The sequence below is a fragment of the Thunnus maccoyii genome, chromosome 10, assembly GCF_910596095.1.
Source record: "Thunnus maccoyii chromosome 10, fThuMac1.1, whole genome shotgun sequence".
NCBI classification, from domain to species: Eukaryota; Metazoa; Chordata; class Actinopteri; order Scombriformes; family Scombridae; genus Thunnus; species Thunnus maccoyii.
The window spans coordinates 8,056,299-8,077,083 of record NC_056542.1 but is presented as its reverse complement, the minus strand read 5'-3'; the positions used below and the strand labels follow the sequence as shown (position 1 = coordinate 8,077,083).

The following is a 20,785-nucleotide window of genomic DNA, read 5'->3' as shown; positions in this document are numbered from 1 at the left end:
TTGAATAACACTCATCTAAGACTTTCAGTCAGCTACAGCTCGCCTGCAGTAGCTGACTGGTATTTACATTGGCTTTTTAAAACTTTGCATGGAAAAAGAAGTAGAAACTGACCACCTGTGATTGAAAGCAGTCTGCTGTATTATTATACAACCCACCATCAACTCCAGCATGGAAAACTAAATGTCACTCTCTGCACCACCACGCTGTTCTCTCTTTGTTCCTGTCCACGGATCTGAGCAATTAGCACTTGTTAAGAGGGAACTACATTTGTGAAAGCTGTTTCGGCGGAGCAAGTCAATTTACTGCCACTTTCTGCCTCTATTCACCTATACCCCACTCTCTCCTCTCCCTCTCATACCTTATAAGTATTTCCTTGTACTTGCAGCTAAATATGTTTTGTAGAGTTCAGGGTGAGGCTTGACATTCTCTGAACCGATCAATCAATAAGTGAGCGGGCCTTACTCGGCTTCTATTTATCATACATGCCAGCAAACAACACTTTGCTTTAATTTTCAGTGCAAAGGAATATAGCCGATATAGGGACAAAGAAGGGGCCATGATATCAAACATGAATAAGAGATTTGTGCGTTGCAGTTGACAAACAGAAGTGGAAGGTTGAAACAATGCCACATGCTGAAATCGGCTGCCATCAACTAGAAATTACTGCAGCTATTAGGTAAAGTCAAACTTCCAACTAAAGAAACAAGAACTAGAAATACAGTTGTATGACTCCACCAACCAGTCAAGTTGCAGTTTACATCCATGTCTGTCCAGACTCATAATATTTGTAGAAAGCTTTGAAGGAATTTAATAAAACCAGTTTAATTCAATTTTATTAGTATAGTGCCAAATCATAAACAGAAGTTATCTCAGGGCACTTTTCCCACAGAGCAGGTCAAGACCGTACTCCAATTTAGAGAGACCCAACAATTCCCTCCTTGAACAAGCACTTAATGACACTGGCACAGAAAAACTCCTTTAAGAGGAAGAAACCTAAAGCAGAACCGGGCTCTGGGTGGGCAGCCATCTGCCTAAACAGGTTGGACAGGCGGGACATAATGTTGGGAGGAATTTGAATTAAAACATTGAAAAGTGGGTATGACAATGAATCTTAGCTCTGTGTCACTAAAAGTTGAAGATTGATTGATGGGTGATGTTTTACAGGAAGAAAACACGATTGGATTTTGATATACGAATTGAAAGAAATTGATTTTTGTATTGTCATATTGTTAAACAGGTGCACAATATAACTGGGGATGTGATCTTAAAAAAAAAAAAAAAAAGGGTTAAAAAAGGCATTTTATCATTTCATCCTGACTTTAATAGATTTGATTACAGATTAGAAAAATTAAGGTTTGATTTTATTCTATAAATGTTTTCTCACTGGTTCATGATGTGTTGATGACAGCAATGAGTGAGCATTGAATTTGCAAGCACATAATTTTCAGATTCTATAGGAATAAAATTATCTCCCTTTTATTTGAAGGTCAGTTTTTCTCCCCACACAAAAAGGAATTTATTAGTAATCAATGCAGCTCCTCAAGAGATAGCCAAGGATCCTTTTTCTTTCAAGACATGCCTCCTAGGCTATAAAAAGTTGTACAACTCTTCTGCTTTTTAGCTTGCTTGCTGACCGCTACTGCAGTGTCTGTGTTTTCTTTTTCCTCTTGGCCTTGCCAGCCATTATGGTCTGTGTTGCATTTCAGGCATTGTCCTTTCATTTTTCCTCTGAGGGCTGAAAGCCCCAGAAAGAGACTCAACTAAGAAGTGAAAGACTGCAAAGATGCCCAAGTCACCAGACAAGCCATGCCATGTGAGTATTTTTGTAATCTCGTATCATGTAGTTAAACTTTTCAAAGACTTTTCTAAGAGCTCCATGCAGACCAAAGCAGATCTGAAGAAAACTCTTTATTTGGCATGAGCAGCATAAACAAAAGCTGACAGAACTGCAAACAGGAGTGCAGGTAGACATCTGAACAGAACAAATGATCCAACAGACTGAATAGAAAACCCGGACTTAAAAACTAACTGAACTAACGAAGAGATGAGGTGCAGGTGGGGAGATGGGTAGAGAACTCAGGAGAGGGGAGTGAGGTGATGAAACGGGGGAACAGACAGAGAGCTGATTGGCTGGGGAAAAACAGGGAGCAAAGCAGGGCTAACGAGTCTAGATGCAGGGCAGGTGTGGAGAGAAAAACAGGCCGGGGAGGAGTGCAAAGGGGTGTTCCATCAAGCTGGCTAACGGGATAGCCTGGCTTATTTCGATAAGCCTCGCTAATTTAAGTGAGAGTTCCGTTCCATCACTACAGCTTATGAGTCCCAGCTCAGTAACCATGGTAACTTAGTCAGCAGAACTAGCCTGCTCTGTGGCAGGGTAACCGTCAAGCTTAACTTAGCTGCATGTCAAAGAATGTCCGATGGACGGAAACAGACTCTCAAAAGACGGTTCCAATTAAGTAAATTTCACCGCTATCTTCGCCTGTTCTGCCGCCGGGGAAAAGAAGGAACTTGTCATTGGCAAAAGTCAGAACCAGCTGCTTGAAATATGTGCATTTGAAACAGCTGTACTGTAGTTTAAAACAGTCAAAGTTCAGTAAATAGCAAAGCTGTCCGTTTCATTACTTTATATTCATGTAGGCTAATAAGTATACAAATGTCAATTAGATGGTATTCTGCATGAGAAATAAAGAAAAAGAAAAGGTTATAATAATCATCTGCTTATAGTGATATTTGACCCAGACAGATGTGATCACTATAAGTGGTTTCCACTGTACTTATATCCTTCTCCAGTTTCTTCATCTCTAACTGTAATTTCCTAATGTTTAACTTTCATTGATGCTTGTAAATGGACAACCTGCGAAAGGGAAAATGTGTCAAATGTTGGTAAGTTGGTTCTCTTAAGTTGCCTACACCATCATTTTAAATATACATCTGATATTATCTAGCCTGGTGGTAAGATAGCCACAGTCACTGATCTGAATGCTCATTTATTAACAAATAAAGATAAAACTATGAACAAGGACAAGTGCTTGTATTGTTCTGGGCTGCTTATGTACTCCGTGCACGCACACACTGCAAGCTTATTCCAGCCTGGCTAGACTTAGCGTTGACTAGACACGGCTAAGCTGTGTTAACGGAACAGCTTGAGCCTCAAGTGAAAGTTGACGTTAATTCTAGCCAGGCTTTTTCAAATAAGCGCAGCTTTCTTTAGCTGCATTGATGGAATACCCCCTCTGGAACACAGCAGGGAAACACAGAGCAAACTGAAAACCAAAACCCAGAAAACACAAACTCAATACAACCTACCCTAAACTGTCCAAAAATAACCATGATCACGAACCCAAGTACACAACACCCTAACCAACAAAGGCAGTGCTCTAAACCCACCACCCAAATCATATTAACAAGCGAAACCATATGACCAAAAGGACTGGACAACAGAAGTGTAACACAGGAACCCCCAAAGAACACAAAGAGTCCAGGCAGGATGTGACATCAAGTCTAAATCACACAACCTTACAGTATGTTTAGCCTGCTATGTGGCTTGGATCCCTTTTCATCCTTCTAACCCTTATATCTCTAAGTGATCCATACATGGTTCTGAACAAGCTGCATTAACCTCCTCTGCTCTTTGTGTGCACTGTCGGCTGCTGCAGGAGAGAATCTGGGGCTCCACATTAGAGCTGGTCCTTTATCTCAACAACGTTTCCTCCAACGACAACCTGCACAACCTGGTGTTTAGCCAAGAACCAAGCTGGGCACTGGAAGGTGATGGTGCAATTGGACATTGAGTGTAAGTTCCTGCACAATAAAACCACACTTTTGAATGCTCATAGGCTAAATAGAAGTCATCGGGGTCACTGGAGATTAGGGCCAAAGCACACTGGGGCATTTTTCTAGTGCAGGCAGGGTGGACAGCCACAGAAAGGAAAAATGCACTGCGCTGATTCCTTCTAAATGTCCCTTCTACAAATATTAGTATGTTCTCACTGTGCTTCTAGCTCTCTGTCATCTGCCACTCAGTCTGGCAACTGGTGAGAAGTGTTAAAATAATATGAGTTAAGTGCAGGAGGTATGGCTTGCCATTTAATGCAGGGATACAATGAGAAATGAGAGGACAAAGGAAAGTGAACTTACCTCGCCTTGCTCTTAAAGAACTCCTTCACCTCATATACACTGTACTTTTAAATTACAGTTGCAGTTTGACCCAGGAGGCTTACTGTTGTTTTCCCCTTTCAGACACATTAGTGCATCTAAAAGCTGAAGAACACTGAGGAATGACAGCACCCAGTGGTCCCACAGAAAGCAATCAGATGCATTAGTGATACGTTACTGAAAATACCGCCCAAACAATATCACATATCACCAATTCAGTGACAGTCATTAGAAAATAAAGCCAAAAAGAGTGGTGGTGCCAATCAGCTGAGGCCAAATGCACAAGCATCAAGGGACAGATAATGAGCATCAGGAAAATGGGGCTGATAACCGTGCTAAGATCTGATTTAGGCCTGTGCTAATGGACTTTTCCCTCCTACTCCGGAAAACTGCTTCATCCGTAGTGATTGGCAGTCTGTAAATGTGTTAGTGCAGCTAATCTATCAACATCAGCCCCCTTGGTGGACGGACACTCTTTAACTGCTAGCCCTTTAATTACTCTTAATTACCTCCCATCCCGGACAACCTGCCTGGCATAATACCAGGAATAATTTTGTGTATTTGCCACATTGTTTGTTGTCTAATTCTGCAATGAGGTCTGAGAACTGGCAGGCTTATAAACATAATTCTAGGCTTCCTTTGAATTTACTAAGCGCTGTCCTGCAGATGAGATTATTGATTATTTCAACTGTTCTGATAAGCATTACATCTCTCTGACCCTCTGTTTGTTTGTTCCACAAGCACATGAGTGTACGAGCTGTGTGCCCCTGTCTCTTTTCTCCCTCTCTCTCCCTATTTTCTTCTCCTGTCCTCTCTTGTCTTTCAGGTATCTCTTGCTGGACCAGCACCCATCCTGGAATTGCTTTCCTTCCCTGGCTGTCAGTGCCATTTCCTAAGGTTTGGATGGTTCTCCATCCTGCAGGAGTTCATCCTCACCTCATGTCTCTCTCTCTGAATGATGTCTTTATCCTTCCCTCTCTCTCCTCTGTGAATAATGTCTTTTCTTATCTCTTCTTCCGTGTATGTGCATGGCACGATGTGAGTCTCCCCTGTGTGCATGTGTAGTCTGTCCTCCTGCCAGGTCTCCATGGAGATCTGGATGGAGGTCACGTGGCTCAGGTCCTATTATGTTCTGGTGGCACTTGGAAGCTGCTTGGCATCCTCTTCATCACATTCTTAGTATATATTATAAATCCATTATAATTTTGTTGTCCTGTTCAATGCTGTATTCTGTAATTTGTGTTCTATATATTGCACATCTGTCTGTCCTGGGAGAGGGATCCCTCCTCTGTTGCTCTTCCTGAGGTTTCTTCCATTTTTTTCCCCAGTAAAGGGATATTTTAGGGAGTTTTTCCTTATTTGAATCGATGGTCTAAGGACAGGGGATGTTGTACTTCTGTACAGACTGTGAAGCCCCCTGAGGCAAATTTGTGATTTGTGGTATTGGGATATACAAATAAAAATGACTTGACTTTTAACCCTTGCAGTGAAATGGCTCATGAAAGATTAGCAGATATAGCTGATAGATTATTATTTAAATGTGATAAAGAGCACTAATTTTCACTGAGTGTAACAGACTTCAGCAAGCTCTGAGTCAAGAATTCTCCAACCAAGGAGACAAAATGCCTCAGTATCAACTTATCACAGTACTTTCTGAGGCTGGGTCATGGGTTAAGAGCAGAACGAGGGGCCTTTGCACTTGTGAGTCATGTTCGATCTAAACGAGGCCATTTCCTTTAACTTCATGTCCAGTGGAGCTTCCAGGTAGCTTTTGCGGTCATGGGCACATGATGATCAGGATTCATTATTCATAGTAGGTCAGCACAGGTTTGCAGTGCAGATGGAGAACATTGATTCATGGAAACTCCACAAGAATATATAGGGCACTTGACCAACTGTTGACTTTACGTAATACATGATCAAGGTGCACATTCAGCATAAAATCATGTCATGTAGACCTGTGCATTCAGAAATTTCCTCCATAATCATTATTTTACTCATTGGAAACATATGATATCTAAATGTTTTATTTATTATTTTGATGTTTAGAAGAAGAAAAGTTAAGTTGATTGGTTGTTGTGAGAAATAAAAACACAATGTGTCACTCAGTTATCCTGCTGATTGTGATCCCCCTTCATGCTCTGCTTCTTCTTAATTAGTGTTTATTTATGGTTGGCAAACCAGCTTATAGGTGCATTACCGCCAGAAAGTGGACTGGAGTTGCTTCACTCTACATGTTCCACTTGGGAGCAGCTGCTGAGTCAAGCGCGACAACTAGTGGTAAAATTTGGTACACCCGTCCAGTCCGGTGTTTGACTTCATAGCAAAAATCAAAAAATGCTACCCAATAAACACAAATCAGCAAGAAGAAAAAGTCTTATGAAAAAGGTGTTGGCTGATAAGGCCAGAGAGAGGTCTTATCAGAAGATCCCTTCATAATGCACTTCCAATGTTAATGATGGGGGACAAAATCCACAAGCCTCTTTCTGTGCAAAAATGTATTTAAAAGTTTGATATGAAGCTGTCCAAATTAGTCATATCTAGTAGATATCTTTCTATCTTTTTAGTGCCAAAGTCCCTCTTTTTGTAACTATACTTCCACCACAGCTCGAGAGGGAAACACTGTCCGATGAAAAGCAAAGAGGGAATTTGATGCTAAAAAAGTAAATGTGTAAATGTGGCAGATATCCACTTCATATGACTAACTCAGACTGCTGAAGCCTCATAAAAGCTTCAGATAAACTTTTAAATGCATTTTTGCACAAAATAACACTATGGATTTTGGCCCTCATCACTTACATTGAAAGTGCATTTGAAGGGGATCTTTTAATGGCCACTATGAACAGGAGGAATGATTACAGTGAGGAAAACCTATTTCTGTGTTTATCTGGGTACCTGACTGACCTGTCATGTTGCACCCATTTTCATCTTCCATCAATATTTTAACGTGATAATATTGCACTACAGCCACTTAAGTAAGGTGATAACAGTTACCTGACACAGTAAGGTACTTACCTCCACTCAAAAATGTATTCTTTTTGTTCTACCTCACTTATGTGCAGAAGGCTGTTTCCACATTCATCTGCTGAAAGTGGAAAGTTCGTCAGTGCTCATAGAAAATCTGAGTTTTAGATGTGTACCCGTTAGCATGATTTGTGACATCACTAGTTCAGAAGCTAATTGCGGTCCAGTTTGCAACTTACAGTATGCAACTTTCACAAGTATGATGTGAAAACTTGAAGCCTCCAGTGCACATACACTGGGAATCAACTTTACAGTGCAGTAGGAGACATCTAGTTAACTGAGCTTTCTTGTGGAAAAATCATTTCACACACAAATTATTATTCCAAGCAAAGTGTTTTTATATGTCCTAAAACTTGTTTGGGTGGGATCTTTAAGGTTATAGCTACACAGTCAACAGTCAAGCTTAATATCTCTTCAAGCTATAACATAATACTATTGGTATAATTCAGTTTCTCAGAGCAGTAATAACCTCTCATTTTATATGTGCATAATCTATATTATTTGGGTTGAATGAATAATTGTTCCCTGTACAAATCAAAATATAAGATGTCTGCAGGCATTCTTCAATAAGCATCATTCTGCTTTATTTTAGCTTGTTTGAGGGTGTGTAACTCCCATGAAGTGAGAAGATGATTGAATTTGTGTTGCTCATTGTTTTAAGAATGCATCACTCAGCAGAGGGTTGGGGAACAGGAAGTACTATGTTTTGTTGCTGATGTTGCTGTAATTGTTTTTTGTAAATTTCTACACCGACCACAAATTCTCACGGTTAAAAGTTTGTTAAAATAAATCACAAGTCCAGCAGAGGGCACTCATGCATCTACACAGGTTCTTGGCCAACTCATGAGGCCTGGGGCTGCATGTTCTGGACACTCAGGTGACGAGAATAACTGTGATTTGATCACCATCTGGTGGTGATATGGATCACTCATCCATTTTATTTGACTAACTTAAAAGCCTCATATTATCTTCAGATAAACTTTTAAATATATTTTTTCTCAAAACAAGGACAGTGGACTTTGTCCCCCATTACTTACATTGTAAGCACATTTTGGGGGCATCTTCTAATGGTCAGTATGAACAAGTATGAACAGGAAAAATGTGAAAAATTGTGAATCTGTCCTTCAAGGCAGTGAACAACAGCTTGAAATCACATATTTAAATGGGAAAAATTTCTTTTCACCGCAGGGTGGCGGGACATTTTTCACTCAGCTATTTCAGTGAATCTCTTTATGGTGTGTGACAATGTGGCACCTAGTGGCTGATTCAAGTAGGACTACATCTCAGGGCTAAGCAGAGGAATCCTTAGAATTTATATGGAAGAAGGTGCTGTAGGCTGCTCATCCCATTACAATCCAAAACCACAATATATGCAGAAACATACTGTACATTGATATATGAATAAAAGAAAAATGTTTCCATTGTCAGAGAGAGATATCTTGAGTTGAGTTGACTTTGAGCATATATCACAGTAGGGCATGCACAGTAGAATGAGTAGGCTAGAGGTATGCAAGGTATGTCATCTGGTGGGTTCATTAAAGTTCATTTCAAGTGAACTATAGATAACCACAATTACTTGAAGATGATCTGACAACATTAAAAAATATTTCTTGTAATTCCCCCAAATGTCATAAATCTTTAATTTGTTTAGATGTATGTGTGAAGACTATCCCCATTATTTAACACAAAAGTATGCTATTTAGGCCTAATGTCAGTTTACAGCATGCTAAGGAAAGATAAGAGTTGACCTGAACTTTAATCTTATGGATGTTTAACTAGCATGCAAGCATGTAAATGTGCACATCACCTCTGTATCAATATGTGGTCACGTAAAGGTCAATAGTCACATCTATAATCTGACATGAATCTACCAAACAATGAAAACTTGTTACTTAATTCTACTTCATTCAGTTGCGGCAAAATATTTTTCTTAAAGTCTTTCTAAATCAACATTCATCCTGAATGGACTCTCAGTTGTATTCATGCAGTTTTAAATTACAATAAGTCTGTTCCTGACTTATCAGGAGCTATAATGAAGCCCAAACAAAGCCCACTGACTTTAGCTATTTGAAACTGAACAGACAGCTTTCACTGTTCAAATATGATTTGAAAGGCAGAATTCAAGATGTCGTTCAAAGGAATAACTACTAAAAATAACAGCACCCTTTAAGAAATACATCTTAACCGATGAAAGGTGGAAATGTTTTATAAAAGTGACCTTTAGGGTTTTTAATAACCATGAGCGAGAGCGTTTGAATGAAATACCAGTGTTGTTAGCTTAACATTAGCATGTTAGCATCTCAAAGGCCTGAACCACGCAGTCTGACGTTTGGTGCATTTTCAGCCATGGCCAGTTTGCTACAAACCTCAATATTTACACATAATTCATCCACTAAAGTTCACAAGTATAATTATTACCATCACCATCCTCATCCATAGGAAAGTCGCCTCCTGCTTCAAGAAGGTCCAACACGTCTGCCATGTAAACACTGAAAAGTATTTCATGCAAGAACATTTTTGTTAATGACACTTAAACTTTGCACGACGTCTGTTAAAGATATGAGAATTTCCTGTAATCAGTTTATTATACTTGTTGTTCCAGAGCAAGGAGTACAATATCAAGAGGTACAAAAACAGATGGCTAAGTAGGTTGCCAGAGTGACATTGCTGACACAAAATGTCCAACCTTGTCTACTGCCTGTCTACAGAAACCAATATGTGCTTAAAAACTAAAAGGATAATAAATAAAATACACATAAATACAAAAGAATTTTAACCATTTAATGTGTAGAAACATTGTTCGGTGACATTAAGTGTGGTGGTTTTAAAAATATGAAGCAACATACAGTAAAACACATGATGACACACATGAGAACTACAGTACCTACTACTCTATTGTTTGTGATGAGTTTATCAGATGCTCATCTCACAGCCTGCTGTAGATTGTAGATACAGTATGGAGCAACTGCTGATAGGACAGAGTACATATGGGTCCAAGGCTCTGTCAGCACAAGTGAGTAAATCTGTTTCATCAGCTGACCCTGTGATAAGTAGACAAACAATCAAGGATTAACCGCTGCTATCACCTAAAAATAAACTCTCATACATTACATACTGTATAATGCATATTAGTAAAAAGGAAAAAAACTCACACACACAAACATTATTTTGCTCAGAATGACCGAAAATCATGAGTTGAACATTAAATCTTTATAAAGTTGTTTTTCAAATGTGTGTTGCCTGCTCTTTCATGGTTATTTTGCACCTCAATAGTACACCACTTAGTTTTTCTTTTTCTCAGATCGAATGAAATCTTTATTGTCATATGCACAGAGAACAGTCAATTGTATTGTGTAATGAAATTCTTACTTTGTGCTCACTTACGGCTGCTGTAGATAACCAGAGTTGAGAATTAAATATAAAACTATGAAAATGTAAACTATAAGCACAGTATATACAAATTTTAACAAGATTAAAATACAAAACTATGAGAATTTAAACTATAAACACAATATACAGTGTATAAAAACTTTACAAGCTAAAAATAGAAATACAAAATCAGATAAAAATACAATACAAAACAGATACAAAATTAAATACGAATAAACTTTTTTTTCAGATGATGTATATTTAGTTATATCTTTGTGAATGAATGCACTGAATTAATAATAAAGTAAAGATTCATCAGGTCTCAGCAGACAACAGTTCTTGATTAATCACTGTTTCTCTTCAACTCACACACACACAAACACTCAGAGTGGACTTTGTGTCTACTTTGTGACAGCTATCAAGCATCAAGGTTCAGCCAACACAATGATTATTCTCCTCTTGTGAGGTCACGTCTTAACGTTGGAAGTGATTAAATTCTGATTAGCCATGACTTACTCATCCCCTGGAGCTATAAAAGCCTTTGGCTACCTGACAGAAGGCACCGTTAGGTCCAAGAACCCCAGGAGTTAAGGTATGTCTCTTGCTGCTGTGCTTTGGTGTTTCTCATTCTTTGAATGGCTGTAGACAGGAATGTACTGTTCACATAGAGAAAAACACCTTTACTATGACTTAAATTGCTTACATTATCAGAAACCACTGTAAATGAGTATGTACTGTTACTGCTTTACCACATGCATATTGTCGGACTAATCCTCTTTCCTAACTTTTTCTAGGTTGATCTTGCTCAGCTGCAGCCATGAAATTCTCCCTTGTTGCCGCTCTTGTTGTTGTGCTGGCTGTTGCCCATGGTAAGACTTGTTTCCACTGATTACAGAAAAATAGTATTTAATGTCATTTAATTTAAAGTCATTTTCTGCACATGAAAACCTTTTCTATCGTACTTTTCAATAGCTAAAAACTGCTTTTATTTTAACTTCACCACCGTGCAGTAAGCATTTTAAAGTATGTTATACATTTTGAAGACTTCTCTGAATCCACAGAGGACCATTTAAATTCTGAATTCAATGAACACCTAAAAATCAACCAAATTCAGAAAACTAGTGCTCATCAAATAGTGTAAATGTGCAGGCCTGTACCCTTAAGACTGTGTGACCGAAGGCATTACTGCACATCCTCTTCACTGTCTTCAAACAATGCAGTATGTACATTTTAATTTAACTTAGTGAATTTTAATAAAAAGCTTAAAATGTGTGTTTGCAGGCACTGAGTCCGTGTCACTGGTGAAGCGTGATGTCCAGGCTGAGGTGGACAAAATTACTAAGCTCATCAATGACATGTCAACCAGCATCACCAGCGCAACCCAGGAAATGGTGGAGAAGGTGAAGGCTCTTGAGGTGACCAACACTGCCCAGTAAGTAACAACCAACAGAAACATCTACCTTTACTCTCTTGCTCTGTCTTCATTATCTACTGCTTGACCTCCAATCTACACTAACTACACTATGTTCAGTCTTCCATCATTGTTTTATGAACTAGTAATTGAATCTAAACTCCTCTCAATGTAAGCTGCAAGTTGAATAAGACACTGGTGAAATTATTCAATCATAAACTCTAAACATAAATGGGCAGTGTGTTAAGATGTGTCACTGAGAATGTATGACAGAAATTTTTACTTTATTCCTTTATTTTTTACTTACTTTTACTGGTTATACACTTTAATAATTATTTGAAATTAAAAAATACTGAAAATCTCATGTAATTGATAAATCCCACCACTGACAAAAAGTGGCTTTAGGAGCAATAAATGTGTCACTTTTAAGTCAATTTTCAAGATAAACAAATCGTATTTATGATGCAAATTATATGTAAAACATAAGGCTAAAGCACAGTCACCATTATGGGCTTTGGATAGTAAGAAGGTTGTTTTTGTACTGTAAAACCAAACAGCATATACCGTGATTGATCTGATGTAGAACCAAATGTAATCAGTTGTCAGCCACAACAGTTTTTAATGGAAAATTTTCACACAAAATAATAAATGGTCAGACAGTTTTAGTTCATTTTTCTTTATTAGAATGCAAGTCATAATCAGTAGCAGTGATTGTTTTTTTTGTTTGTTTTTTTCACTTTTTTCACCTTCTATAATCATAGGACTTACATGGAAGACAGCAGGGCCCAGATCCAGCCTCTGGTTGAGAAGGTCCAGGCTGAGGCCGCCAAGCTGCAGGAGCAGGTCAAGCCATTCATCGCCAACATTGAGGATCAGATCAAGCCACTGACCGACAACTTCAATGCCCAGGTCAAGCCACTGACCGACAACTTCCACGCCCAGGTCAAGCCTCTGACCGACATCATGGAGAAGTTCTTCAAGCAGGTGATGGACCAGACCAAGGCCCTGCTCCCCCCCCAGTAGAGCTTATTGTTGGTTTGTTCCAGCTGCAATAACATCCATGGGCTAATGCTCAGGATGCTTCACTGGTGTTTGTCTGTTATACTCCTCTGTCTTTAAGTCATCTGTGATGTGATGTTTAAAATGCCATCATTAAAGGGGTTTAAAGTCATCAGTTTGACTTGATTTGTTCTTTATTTTGGCTTGTATGAGTATTTCTATATTTGATTTGCATTCTGAGTACAGGGATTAATTTATGGAAAGCAAAAGGGCAAGTAATAAGGTTGAAATGAAATAAATTGAAGGGAAAGTCAATATAAACATTACCCATAACCTGGGCCCTCGGGGTTTTCCATCATTCATAGTTCAATATTCTGAAGTAGGCTGTTAAATAGGTTGGAGTCCAGTTAAGTATAGATACGATCAGGGTGATGGGATTAACCCAAATTCATGGATGTATTGACTTTAAACCAATAATTAACCTAATGCACAATCAGAATGATCTGACTGTGGAAAAGCTGAACAAGTCTTGCTTCATCTGTTTTTTTTTTATCACAGCCACCCTTCAGCTCAGGAGAATGACAAGATAAAAGAAAAGAAAATTACCTCCACAAGCGTGTGAAAATAAGCAGATTAACAACAGATGCATTTGTATGTGGACACAGCTTGCTAAATCAATCAATACCTCTGAGACACTGCAGCTACAGTTTCAGATCATTATATATAGATCATTATAATATCTATTCAAACACAGAATGTTTAGAATTCTAACAGTAATTTGATCCAAAATGCTCTGCAATTTTAAGAAATTACCTCACAACAAATTTGTGTTTCTTACCAGTCAAATTCGACTTCTTTCTGTATGCTGTCGTCTCATCCAGACAGGAGGGAAAGAAAAAAAAAAAACATCACTTACCAAAGACCCTGCAGATATCAGCCTGGATTCCTGTAAGAAAAGTCAATTAAAACAAGTAAATCACTCTGAAGTCAAACAAAATGATCAGCTGAAAATCTGCAATTACTTTTATACACATAGTTAAAAATACCCAATTACTTTTCTATCGATAAGTCAGCTAAATGCAGCTATATTGATTGATAGAAGTATTTTTTTCCCCATTCTATTAAGAAACTGCATTTCAAGCAAGTTCAAATATTTAAAATACATTATTTGTATTTCAAAGAACAGTTACCATGCCTTTAACATTTGTTTTTCACCCAAAATTGTCTCCATGGGGATACATCTTTATTTGGTCCAGTTTAGTCCAGTATGTCTGTTGTGCAGAGGAGTAAGGCATCAGGGTGTTTTACTTTTCTTGGAAGGCAACTGGATTTTTTTAAAGGATCATTTTAATATGCAACTAGGAAATCAGAGCTGTGTCTCAAAGCAGTGAGGGAGACAATGAATTGTTGTCAGTTTAAACACAAAACAACAAAATCACTAGTCTTCCATGCTGCCATGGACTCTCATCCAGACAGTGAAGGCCATGTAAGATTTATCTGTTTTTGTCAAATAATTGAGCTTTTTCTAAAATAAAAAAATGTGTCACTGCATACTCCTTCCTGTTCTGTTGCCAAGCACACAAGCCATACTCAAGGTGGCCTCCTTGAGCTAATGTATGATACAAATCCTCCTGTGGAGACGAGGGAGGACTGAAGGAGCGTTCTAACAAAACCCCCCACAGTTCCCCTTCAAACCAAACTTTTATACCCTCAAACCTCTCAGTTAAAGGCCGGAGTATGTTTTTCATAGCAGAACTGGCAGTCCTGAGCGGCCTTCTGTTTGTGCTCACAGATAAAATGAAACAAGAGTTGGCAGCCTGTCAAGAAACAATCTGTAAATGCGCTTGAAGACATGCTTGAAAGAAACACACTTAAATACCTCAATTATCTCTATGTGACTGCTTCATTATCTGTCATCTACTATTTTTCATATTTGAAAACAGGAGTCATAAAGTTATCATCTGTGTATGTGCATCACATTTGAATGTTTTGTTTGCTTTTGCCACCACGTGGTGTAAACAGCATAAACTGTCATCTATGTACTGCACTTGAAATATGGAACAAACACTTTTGTATGAACCTGTGGAGGGTTCAGTTTCTGAGAGCCTGATGTTCTTGAGGAGGGCCAAGGCCGAGGGATGAGTACAGGCAGAGAGGTTTGAAGCAGGGCCAGGGATCAGCATCAGGGTTATCTGCCAGGACAAACTATGTGATCCAAGGCTCAGTACAACCCTGCACGCTTGAACAGAGAGAGCAGCCACTGACGAGTTGTCTTTCAGTCACTGCACTGTGTTTTTTATATGCTGACGTCAGTGTTAATCAGTTCAGTGTCAATCAGTGATGCTGCTGAAATAAATTAGGTGAACGGTGAAGAAAAAAGATGCTGTGAGCACATTAATTCCCTTTACACTTCATGCAGCAATGAGGGAAAAATTTAAAACCTCTACTGAAACTGTATCATATATTTTTGAAGCAGATTGGTGGATTTTTCCATCAGATATTGATTTTTCTCTCATTTTCCAGCAGTTTTAATTGATTACTTATTGACAGAACCTATAGGAGGCTGCAAAAAAATTAATTATTTTACATACAAAAGTATTTAAGTTTTGCATTTTCTTATCTATGAATTCATCAGTTCTAATCATCTCCAGTGAAATCCCTGTGCTGCCCCAACCCCCCCCCCGGCTGAAAACTGCTGCATTAATTCACCATTTCTTCTACATGCATGTACTGTACTCAAGTGAATTAAGTTTATAGGTTCCAGGTAAGGTTTTTATGTCATCAATAATGATCAATAATTTAACATTAATAATAACGTTTTCGACGTCTGGAGTCAGCCTTTGAGGGAAGACTTAAAGCCAGTCGTTTCTCACTGGCACTTTGCCATTTTGTTAATGCTTTAGGTGGACACATATTACAGTGATGGACACATTTTACAGTGATTGACACATATTGCAGTGAACAATTTATACCAACACACTAGATGCATGATTTATATTAGAAAAAGCACTTTAATTTTAGGTGTTATACCACCACGTCACTCTATATATTTAAATTATCACATACTTATGTAGTGAACTCATATTCAAGGAATTAAGAGTAAGATATAGCTATTGGCAGTAGGATTGTCTTGACATCATGAGCAAACTTATTCTTCATTTCGAATAGATAAAATCGCATCTTTCTTTTAACATTTTTTTATAAATCTATTCTTCAATCTTCACTAAGAAAATGTATCTAATTAGTTCTGCATTCATCGCTCTGCACTTATGCTTTGTGTACAATTTTATTGTGTGAAATTGATTCCTACTGAACGTAAAAGCACAGAATTATGTGAATATTTACTGAAACTTGATAGCACGTCGGCCAACAGTGCTGCTATCTCACCGGACCCTCTACACAGACAACCCTGTGTGTATGTGTGCGTGTGGACTGCACAGACACAATGAAACCTGATCTGCATGTGTGTGTGTGTGTGTGTGTGTGTGTGTGTGTGCTTTTGCATTGCATGTATTTGTGTGTGCATATAACTACAGTATGTCAGTCTGGTGTGTGCATGTTGGAATATAACTGCCTGTTTGTGTGTGTTCTTGTGTATTTTAATCGCTTTTTTATGGGAATGATTAAGAGCAACCAGATTTGTGTGGATGTCACATCAGTGTGCAGCAGTTTGATGTTAAATACAGGGATTCAGAGACAGAATGGACCAGTTGTACAATTGAAAATCAATAAGAGAAAGTGGGTGACATTGACAGACAATGGCAAGACAGTCACAAATAATGGGGAAAAACATTTCACTGGTAAACTGTCGCAATGAACAGAAAAAAAGACAGTAAATATTCAAAAGGCGGTACAAATATTCTCGGTATGTGTCAGGCAAAACAATACAAAGATAACAACTATAATGAGAGACACAGATTTATCTGATGGTAAAATTATTGGCACTTACCATTACTGAATTAGGCACCTGGGGTCATCCACAAGGGCGTTGATTGCACGCACACAAAAAAAAGAGCAATTTTCACTGCACAAAGAGAAAGCGCAGTCTTTGTCAAAAAAATTAAACTCACTTGAATTCACAAAAAAGATGTGTGAAAAAAATGTTTGTAGGCTCACAGAAAATATGCTAAAACCTAAATTGCTTTTGGGGCTAAGACAATACAGGGCTTGAGGGGGCCGATCTCTAACACCTAGCGTTCAAGTCGACAGAGTCGATGTTGGCCTCTGTTGGCCAGTGGAGAACACTGATAGATATGTTTTTGCTGGCATGGGTTATGTTTTTACTCAGAACTGACAGACAGACAGCCCCCATGCACACAGGTGCTATTCAAGGAAACTGAGTAAAAATGACGTCACTGAGAAAAATCTAGCCCACAAACCTTTTCAGCACTGAAGTCCTGCCCACTACATGTTGCTCTGTTCATATTTTTTCCCATTTTCTCCCTTTTTTTTCCCCTCTCTGTATCTCCACTTCTCTCTCCCTCCCTCTCCCTACCTCTCTCTCTCCTTCTCTCTCTCTCTCCTCTCTCTCTATCTCTCTCTCTCTTTCTTCAGTCTTTGTCTGTTTCTGTTTGTGGCTTTCTATCTCTCTGTATCAATCTGTCAGTTTATAAAGTACATTTCAACAGACGATGAATCTATAAACACAGATCTGCTGTAAATTCACAAAAACCCTTGCAGGCATCTCTTTATCTCAGTTTCTGTTCCTGTCTTTAGCACTCTCTCTCTACTCCATCTTCCTCTCTCTCACACACACACACGCACACACGCACACATACATTATAGGTTGAAATATAAATCGTTCAGTGTTTGTTTTCATTTTGCCGTCGCCAGCTGAACACACAATGTGCCGAACGTCTTCGTTTCTCTGTTTGTGTGGCTTTTGCAAATGCACGCAGCTCCTGATGTGAAACCACCAAATGAAGCTTCCCCCAATTTTCATAGCCCTCCAATTTGGAGCACGGCCATCTCTCTCTCTCTAATGCTGAAACGCCACTTTGTGAAATTACAGTACAATTTTGAAAAGTAGAAACAGGCAGCAGGCAATTCAGGTGCTCAGCCTCCGCAACAATGGAGTGCTGGCCTTGATGATGGTTGCTAGGCGATGGAGGAAACACAATGGCCTCCTCTGAAACCAAAGGCCCTTAAGTGGACTGACAGGAGTGAAAGCACACACATACACACACACACACACACACACGCACACACTCGCAAAATAGAGCGATGCAGGGAGAAGGAGAGTGCAAGTGAAGCCGTGAACCTCTGTTTGTAGAAGCTCGACCGAAATATTGCCGTCGTCGTTTGGAACAGGAGTAGGAATTGGACTGAATAGGCGTGAATCTGGTGCAGCACATACAAGAAACTAGCAAAAGTGAGCAGGCTAGTCCTGAATATGTGGATAGCTATGCCTGTGTTGACTGCTGCTACATGCTTTTATTGAATAAATAACTTGTAGACCTTTTCTGTTTTTGTAGACAGCTTGGGACAACCTGATAGTGGTAGATAATGTTTCAGACGGAGCAATGTATTGACCAATCACATGGTCAATAGAACAACAATCACTGGCTGCTCACGTCTGGCAGGCTGTCTGCCTCTCCATCTGTCTGTTCATTTCTTCATCCATCCCTCCGTTATTACATGTAACCATCTATCTGTTCATCGTATATTCATCCAGCTGTCAATCCATCCAATCAGCTGGCTAATGAAACAACATTGTAACCAGTGTGACCGCTATGTTACATGTCTGCATTTTATATCCAGGCGTGTAATCAGAGAGTGAAAAGGGTCTGCAGGTAAGAGCAAATTATAGCAGTAAAAATGTCATTTGGATATGAAATGTATGTAATTTTTGTCTTTGCAATCAATTGAATCACCAATCCTTATGATGATGCTGAAAATACAGGGAAAGATTTGTTGACTGATGTTCTTCCGTGACTTTTTATGTCAAAACATTCAAGGTTCAGCGGCAAAATGAAGCCAAATTACAGATTCTTGAAAACAGCATTAGTACTCTGTCATTGAGGGATGACAATGGCAAGTACTTTTGCACTGTTCTTTTGTTGCAGCTACATCAGACAAGGAGGTTTTGACTGATGGAAAATAATAATATGAAATAGAATACATTACAGCAAATGTATTTTTTCTCTCATTTGGTGGTCCTCTTGACAGCCTGATTCATTATTGTGTATCATAAACTTAAGTGCATTAGTGAAAATAACCTTATTGAATGTCATTTGTCGGGAGGGTATATCAAATATATTTAAATGAAATTAGCTGTATTAGCGCAACAAAGGGTGTATTCAAGAACATAACAAGACCAACTGTAACGTCTTTATTTCTTTAACAATAGCCGTCACGATTTCGAGGTGAAGCTTGGATAATTACAGCCCAGCGGTTGGGGCTTCCTGGCCGCGCCATAAACACTGCACAATAAAACGAGTGGCCAGGCACACGCTGACCTTTTGAGACATTTTTAACAACCCTGAAAATATTAAGAAGGACAGTATCTCTCTGAAGTACTCCCCTTCCCCTTCAATCTCATTTACCCCCTACACATCTCCCTCATCTGCTGGAGAGAACCTGAAGCACCACTTCAAGCCAGCGCTATTATTTGCTCCTTTCGGGGCCCGGCCCCTGAAGTACTGCACTCAGTTAGGACCTGTAATGTAGATTCCATTTCAGCTGCTATTAGGCCTCATCCGTTATGGCAGACCTGCCTTTTCGTTATTCCTCCACTGTGCTCTTTCCATCCTCCATGCCTCTCTTCCACACGTGGCCATCCACCCCTACCTCCCTCTCCCCCCCTTTGTGTTTTTGTTCTGCCATCCCTTCACTCATCCTCTCATTCCTCCTCGCTCTTCTACCCATCTGTCCCCTATCCCATCCTACCATCTCTCCACTCCAGCACTCATCTGACCACCCCTGTTTCTTCCTCCCTCCCCTCCCTCCATCCACTTCACTCCACTCCACATCCCCAGTCTTGCCCTCAGGGGAGCCCTGCAAACTGCTTATTCAACAATCGGCTGCCATAAAGATATGTAATGACATTTTCGAAGGCAAAGAGGCCTGTGTGGTTTTTAATTCATATTTAATGGCTGTCAGGCTAAATAGCTCACTATCCTAAATGGGAGAGGCTGCTGCTCTTCCACTTAAGATTGAGAGCCGTCTGCTTGTGGAAATCTGCTGGCTGTCCAGAGCTTCTGCTACTGCTGCTGGTCCCTTCTGTTTGTTCTCTTGGAAAAATCACTCAATACAAGTGTTACGGCCACTGCCGACCCTCACCCTATGTGTAACAACAAGGCACAAGCTGATGGTGAATGTCACTGTCACTGTGATGGCACTGTGAAGCTTAAGCATGGATTATCTTACAGAAGATAAAAGAAGTTTATTCTCATCAAAATCACACATTATGAGAAGTAATGTGACAGTTCGGTTATGAGGATTGTGCTGTTTCACTCAAGAAATGGTTCCAAAAAACCAGTCAGGGGGAAAGAAACCAACTTTGACCTCTACTTTAAAACCACTCTGTGATTTTTTTTTGTTTATGTTTTCTCAAAATCAAATGCAATTATCATGTGGCATTACCAAGACCAACTAACTATAATAACAGTCATCACATTGGCATTTAGTAGCTGCTCTAATGGACTAACAGGACATTAGCAGGTAGTTGTTTGGTACCATAATTCAGCAGGATGCCCGGCTGCTCAGTCTGAACTTTAGTGTGTCTTCATTTACCGTCTTCTGTATTTTCTCTTCAAGAAAATGATTTGCTCTTATTTTCCACCTCACTGCTTGTACCTTTCTCTAACAGTCAAATTCATCTCTAT

The 20,785-nt window shown here is 39.2% G+C and overlaps 1 protein-coding gene and 1 long non-coding RNA gene across 2 annotated transcripts; both read left to right on the top strand.

Annotated features, from left to right (window-relative positions):
• The first annotated feature begins 1,326 nt into the window (after nt 1-1,326).
• Nucleotides 1,327-5,370, top strand: LOC121905972. The gene is made up of 3 exons (XR_006098506.1): nt 1,327-1,814; nt 3,658-3,794; nt 4,983-5,370. It is a non-coding gene; the product is annotated as an uncharacterized LOC121905972 (long non-coding RNA).
• A 5,470-nt stretch (nt 5,371-10,840) lies between these two features.
• LOC121906119 (type-4 ice-structuring protein LS-12-like) lies at nt 10,841-13,558 on the top strand. Its single transcript, XM_042424802.1, has 4 exons — nt 10,841-11,141; nt 11,344-11,418; nt 11,831-11,981; nt 12,722-13,558. The coding sequence occupies exons 2-4, from the start codon at nt 11,367-11,369 to the stop codon at nt 12,981-12,983; spliced, it is 465 nt and encodes a 154-aa protein (XP_042280736.1). The 5' UTR covers nt 10,841-11,141; nt 11,344-11,366; the 3' UTR covers nt 12,984-13,558.
• The last annotated feature ends 7,227 nt before the right edge of the window (nt 13,559-20,785 follow it).

Coding starts and splice junctions, on each gene's coding strand:
- LOC121906119 (XM_042424802.1), top strand. CDS start 11,367: ATGAAATTCTCCCTTGTTGCCGCTCTTGTTGTTGTGCTGGCTGTTGCC. Junction 11,419..11,830: donor TGTGCTGGCTGTTGCCCATG/GTAAGACTTGTT, acceptor GTGTGTTTGCAG/GCACTGAGTCCGTGTCACTG. Junction 11,982..12,721: donor GAGGTGACCAACACTGCCCA/GTAAGTAACAAC, acceptor CTATAATCATAG/GACTTACATGGAAGACAGCA.